The sequence below is a fragment of the Alligator sinensis genome, unplaced genomic scaffold, assembly GCF_000455745.1.
Source record: "Alligator sinensis unplaced genomic scaffold, ASM45574v1 scaffold686_1, whole genome shotgun sequence".
Lineage (NCBI taxonomy): Eukaryota > Metazoa > Chordata > Crocodylia > Alligatoridae > Alligator > Alligator sinensis.
Window position 1 is genome coordinate 158,911 of NW_005842760.1, and position 6,615 is coordinate 165,525.

Genomic DNA, 6,615 nt, shown 5'->3' on the forward strand with positions numbered 1-6,615 from the left:
ATAGTTATAAGCTGATGCATTCTGGGCAGGAAAAAAGTCATTGCTCCTGACACCAGTTCATTCCTTTGATTAGAATGAATTGGCAGCACTGTTGACAGAATCCAGTCCAAATTACTGTACTGATGCCCTGAAATCAGTGACTTTTCAGTGCTAGGGCATAAATCAGGTTCCTCCCATCTGAATGACCCTTTTTGATATGGAATCAAATGATCTTTGAACTATCACTGAGGTCATGTTATAACTAGAGGGGAAGTTACCAAAAGTCATTATGATCTCCTGGAGCTTCCCACAGGAATGAAACTAGAACTGAGAGTGACTTCCTGAGGGGAATGAACCCTTCTCAATTGTCCATTGTCAGACTTTAAGTGTTATGTGGTTCACCAATTAATAGAAAGAGTTGGGTGTTTGTGAATCTTTGAAAAACACCAAACCCTTCCATTGGGAGCGCTGGAGGAGTGAAGGGTACTGTCACCCCTTTCGCCCCTCTTCCAGTAAAGAACTTTTGTTTCCTCACCTCTGTGTATATCCTTCTTGAAAACACGTAAGCTCTTCGTGACACCAGCTGCCATCTTGTGTCTGAATTCTACACAGTGTATTGTATGAGAAACCAGAATTATGTAGAAACTTGACTGCTAATACAAGTTTTTAAAAATGTCTGTGCTGTAAGACTTCTTAATACTAAGAGCATGATCACAATGGGCACTTTTCCTAAATAAGTGTAAGGCAAGGAGTAATAAAGCACCTGTTTCCCTTAATGTATCATAAATAAAATCACCCAACAAAACCTGAAAAAGAAGACTGGCCCAGAAGAAGTCACTTGTGATATCAGACAAAGAGTGTGGGAGGGGAAAGCTATTCCACAGTCACTGGCCCCCTCCCTTTGTCCCTTCTAGATTATGCACAGGGCTTGTCAGCAGTTTCACCCAGCTAATCTCCATTGCTGTACAGGATACCATTTCAGCCAGTCTCCTAGAGAGACTGGTCTAGTATTATGGGAGTCTTCTAATACTAAAAGCAAGACCTCAGAGTAGAAGAGCCAAACAATAGGGCAATGATTTTTGTAATATATGATAATCAGCTGGTAGGTTGGCATATGACAGGACTGTTAATGCTAACAGCTGATTGCAAATAGTTATAATGATGGACATAACCTAGAAGCCTGTTGAAGACCCCATACTGTGGATTACTGTAGTCTTAGAAATAATTTCCCCTCCCTACTTGGACACCTAGTACTCTCCTTCCACTCTCCTTAAAATGTTGGACCTTCAGGTTCATTGTTAGCTAAATATGATACAATATTTAGTCTTGTAACCCTCTAAAGCTAAATATGGTATCCAAGGCTAATATGGCCATAAGATTACTTGCCTAGCTTTTTCCCAGAACGTTATTGTGAGCTACTGGATCGACAAGAACCTTACTGTGTTGTGAATCGTCCATGGGAAGATTCATAACATTTTACATACTAGTTACTTTTCTTTATTTTAAGGTGTGGGGGGAGGCAGTTGTAGATTATCAAATTGAAATGAAAATCTTCTTGCCCTTTGTGTTTTCACAGTTTTGCTAATAATTTTAGTAATTCATGCATTAAATACGTTTGCATCTGTTCCTGCTCCACCTTCTCCTTTGGTCTAGATCTGAAGTAAAGGGCTGTTGATATTCCAGTAATTTCCATAATAAACTGATGTCCCAAATCCAGCATATTGATTACAGTGCTGCAGCAAGCAGTAGGAGGGGAGAGTTGATATCCAAGCACATAAGTCTTGATTGAGAGTGGGAGTAGTTTCTAAATGTTTAAGTTGGCTTAAGTATGAATGTGAAGAAGTTCTTTTAAAATATTGTTACTGAGAGCTTTCTCCACAGCACCATAAGCAGGCTGCTTGGAACTGTAATGTCATCTCATACCTAGAAGGAAAGACATTTAACTAGGGGAAGGTTAAGATGATGATGTAACAGAAGTTCCTCCCTGTCTCTCAAAGCTCAAAGAAAATGAATGGCACACTGGATCATCCAGACCAACCTGACCTAGATGCCATCAAGATGTTTGTGGGTCAGGTCCCACGGAGCTGGTGTGAGAAGGATCTGAGAGAACTCTTTGAACAGTATGGTGCTGTCTACGAAATCAATGTTCTGCGGGACAGGAGCCAAAATCCTCCTCAGAGCAAAGGTGAGAACCTTTATCCTTTTCGGGTAAAAACTTAGCTCCCAACTGTTCCCTCCTGTATTCTGTCATACATCATGCTAACTACATACTTGATTGAAAGCACATATACAATCCTAAACAAGTATTCTGTGAGTGAATTTGAATAATAATTCTGCACCTGCATAAATGTAGCCATGCATAGCCAGATCTTGTACTGTGACCATATTAGGTAAACGGAGTTGGGGATGACCATGCTTGGATGAATGACCATGCGTAAATGGAAGGACAGCAAAGGAACCTGGTTGTACAAGGGGTACAAATTACTGACTAGGTGTTGAATTTCTCCTGAATCAGGACAGAGCCAGTGGACTAGCGTGATGCTACAGTGTATTTCACGCTGGATGCATCATACTTTGGATGAAATTCAAAATAAATCTTGCTCATTTCTGCCAATTGAATAACTGGTGCAACAGTTTGTAAGAAAGGGCTAACCCCAGTGTTCCAGCCAGATGGTGCATCAAGTAATTATATTCCTCTGCAACTCAGTTGGATACAGTATTTCAGGAAGTTTAGGCAGCTGCAGTATTTCACCCCAGGCAGCTACATTTCAGAGATGGCGAGTCACCCCTGAAATGACGCTTGAGAGAGCACTTTGGGGAGGAAAGTGCAAATGCAACTTTCGGAAAAGTTTTATACGTGCTAACTAAATGGTTTCTTTTAAATATGTATGTCACTTGATTTGTAAAAGAAGGGATGTACAAAGAGAAGTTCTTGCAGTTTAGCATGACCAATAAATGTGTTTTATTTGCAGTTATTGGTGACATTCGTAAACCTCACCGAGTAGAAGTAAAAATGGCTTTACAGATCTTTTCGTCTCTGGGGTAGTTACCTAAAGAAAATGTCAATTGGCTAAGACTTTAAAACTAAGCTGATCAAATATGAAATATATAACTTTTGATTTTGATATCCATCCCCTCAACTATCGACTAATTGAAGACTAGGAGGGTGGAGTACAATCATCTTCTGTGTAAACTAATTTCTGAGGGCTGATGAGTGTACTAAAAAATTCCGCTAGCGATGGAACACCTATCTTATAGCAGTGAGAGTTGTTTCTAGAGACGTTTTAGGTAGTTAGGGTTGGAATGAGCGGAGAGAACTTTTTAATGTTTCAAAACAGTGCCACTCAACCTTTTTGCCCAGTGGGCCAAATGAGTGGTGCCTGGTCTGTCCATGGCCTGAATCCAACGCCTGGGGCAGGTGTGACAGGGTGCCATCCAGCTTCACAGAGGTGGAAGTGAGGAGCAGCCCAGTCCCAACCCAGCCATGTGAGGAAAGGGGGCTTGGCTCTTCCCTGTGGGGGAAGGGGACATGGCTCTGCCCCGATCTGGCCATGAGGGGAGAAGGGGGTGCAGCCCATCTCTGATCCAACTGCACAGGGTGAGGGGGCTTGGCCCAGCTCTAACCCACAACACTGGGTTTGGGAATTTGGCAGCAGGTACAGGGTGGCAGTATTAATTGCTGCTGCCCAGGGAAGTGGTCCTCGCCCCTACCTTGGATAAATTTAAAAAGAGGTTAGATGATCACGTGTCTGGGGTCTTGTGAACCCAGCATTCATTCCTGCCTGTGGCAGGGGGTCAGGCTAGATGATCTGTTCAGGTCCCTCCTGACCCTAGCTACTGTGAAACTATGCTGCTTCCTCAGCACCAAATTTCCTGACCCACAGGGAGCCCTGTGGGCCAGATGCTATGACTCCACAGGCTGGAGGTTGAGCACCTTTGTTTCACAGCATAATACAGGGAGTGTTGAGCCCAGTCACAGAATATATCACGTATTTAATTATACTAATTTCCCCATCTTACCCCAAAGTGGTGCAGTATTCATTTTTAATCCCTTTCTGCTGCCCATCAAATAGCTTGTGTTAAACAGGTAGAAGTTAGTCTTTATCTGTGTCCTGCTCTTTTCCATAAGAGCTGAATGTTCTTACCTTGTTTATGGTCTGTGTTTCCACCGCAGGGTGCTGTTTTGTTACATTTTATACCCGTAAAGCTGCACTAGAAGCACAGAATGCTCTTCATAACATGAAGATTCTCCCAGGGGTAAGAAAGAAAAGTGGTACAGTTTTTCTGACCTTCATTCTATCTGTTTTTTCTCTTCTTCATGACCTGAGGTCTCAGGCTTCCCTGATGCACAAGCATCAGCTTACTCTTCTGCATGGTTTTCTTAGAACAGAAGTTGGCAACCTTTGGGTCTATGTGCTGAAAGCCAGTCCATGGAACCATTGAATCTGACCTACAGATGTGGGGCTTTGGCTGAGGACACTCTCTCTGTGCTGCAACAAAGACAAACAGTGGTGGCAGCCAGGTTCTAGTGCCTGCCCATCCACCTGCCTCTGCCCCCTGGTGGGTCATACTGGCCTGTAGCTGAAAAAGGTTGCTTGTTCCTCTCTTAAAATGTGACTTAAGAGGGAGGGGCATGAGCTACATGTGACAGCTGCAGATCTCTGAGGAATTTTGGGATAATGAAATGACAGAGAAGTGTGCATTTAAAGACCACTTTGAGATACTTGGGGCAATGTTGATATATCAGTATAAAGAATATAGGGAAGGCTCTCTGGGATTCTTTGTTAGCAATTTGTGGGGTCCCATGAAACCCTTCTGTTCCAGTAGTTTTGTCTTGCCTCCCTGTCCTCAGTAGTTCCTGTAGGATAATGTGTCACACAGTGTACTGAGTGAATACATCCAGTTTGACACACACTTTCTTGGATTTCAGATGCACCATCCTATTCAGATGAAACCAGCTGACAGTGAAAAAAATAATGGTAAGCTGTACCAAAATCTGATTTAGTTGGGTGTAATTAATGCTCATAGAAAAATTCTAGGAGTTCCCTTTTAGTATGGTTTCTGGACAGCAGAACTTCAGGTTGTGTGTGTGGTGAAATTTGTGGATCAGAGACCCAGAAAGTTATACTCTCAAAAGAACAAATAGATAAGGATAAGGTTTCCAAACAATTACTGCTCATTACACAACAGTATTATTATTTTGGGAGGCAGTCAGTGAGTGCTTATCTAAACTAGTATTTGACCCTGGGCCCTGTTATCTGTGTAGTTGGATGTTTTGAAATATAGCCCATCATAACTACTGCTGGATTCACAGTTTCTTGTGATGAAGTATCTCTAATTTGCTAGGGCAATAATGCACTCTAAATAGCTCTTTAAGATGCGGACTCATTTAATATAATATTGTATAGTGGCTAGTCCAGTGGTAACCCCACACTAGTTGAACCCCTTAGCTGCTACCCCTGTATAAATAATAAGTAGTAATTCTTCAGAATCAATGTGGAAATGCGCTGGTTATTTATACACAAACACTCCATTAACATACTATTACAAGAACACTTTAAAGTCCAGAAGATGCCAGAATTAAGGTTTGGTATGACACCTTGTTTTTGTACGTTTATGCATGTACATTGCAAGCTAATTACGTAATTTCAGACCAACCCTGATTGGATGAGTTTGATACCTCTGATCTAAATGGAGGACAGATTCTGATACATAAAGGTAACTAGCATACCGCAAACCGAAAATTCAGGGAAGGCACAAAATACATTGAATATGCTATCGAAGTAAATAACATGGGGCTACTCTTCATTGTTATCTCTCTACGTATTTCAATTAAACAGAACTTCCCATTTGGAAAAAAATTGTGTCAAATTAATGCAAGGCTTTAAAAAAAAAAACACAGAACTGCAGGACCTTTGCAGAATTTAGCTCAAGCTTTTAATAGTAAGGAAAATAAGCCCTATATGCCCATTCCCTCTCTACAGATGCCCAAACCAAACAATTAGGCAATGTATGCAGCTTAGAGTGGTCCTGAGTGCACACTCCAGCACTGCCTAAGTCTCCGGGTTACCTGAGAAGTGTCCAGCTGCACATTCAAAATGTTCTATTCCTGAACTAACTGACGAGTCAGGAGAGTTTTCTTCTTTTGGACAAGATTATTTTTATAATTGTCTAATAGAAAGTTTCTGCAGCTTCTACTGATGTGCTTGCTACTGCCCCAAGTCAGATAGAATATTGTTTTTGATGGTCTACAGGGCTGATCTGGGGCAGCATTTTTGAAGTCTATGATACATGTGAAACTTAGCTGTAGCAGTTGTAGTTGTTTCCACTGTTGTGACAGGCATATGGAAAAATAAACAAAATTAAGTTGACATGCTTTGCATGACTTAGAATAGGACCTAATGGGTCTGACCACAGCCTGGTACGGCAATTCCCGTATTTAGATTTAACCTGTTTATAGTGACAGTTTAAATATAGAAGGGGCAGAGGAGGAAGAGGGATAGGAACTGTATCAGGAAGTCGCATGAAATCTCTTCCCCAGCTAAACTGGTATTTAAGTTTTGAGGGTGACATATATAGTCTAGAAGTCCTGTGTTCATCAAGCTATGTGTATAAATGGGGAGCTTCATTCTCTTT

At 41.6% G+C, this 6,615-nt stretch overlaps 1 protein-coding gene across 9 annotated transcripts in view; it reads left to right on the forward strand.

Moving 5' to 3' along the window:
* Window positions 1-6,615, forward strand: part of CELF1 (CUGBP Elav-like family member 1) — a 67,599-nt gene that overhangs the window by 28,502 nt on the left and 32,482 nt on the right. For all 9 annotated transcript variants that reach the window (XM_025216678.1, XM_025216675.1, XM_006034646.3 and 6 more), the window contains exons 3-5: window positions 1,977-2,164; window positions 4,154-4,236; window positions 4,910-4,958. In XM_025216678.1, the coding sequence (XP_025072463.1) occupies window positions 1,987-2,164; window positions 4,154-4,236; window positions 4,910-4,958 (310 nt within the window). In that variant the 5' untranslated portion in view covers window positions 1,977-1,986. The remainder of the gene's footprint in view (window positions 1-1,976; window positions 2,165-4,153; window positions 4,237-4,909; window positions 4,959-6,615) is intronic.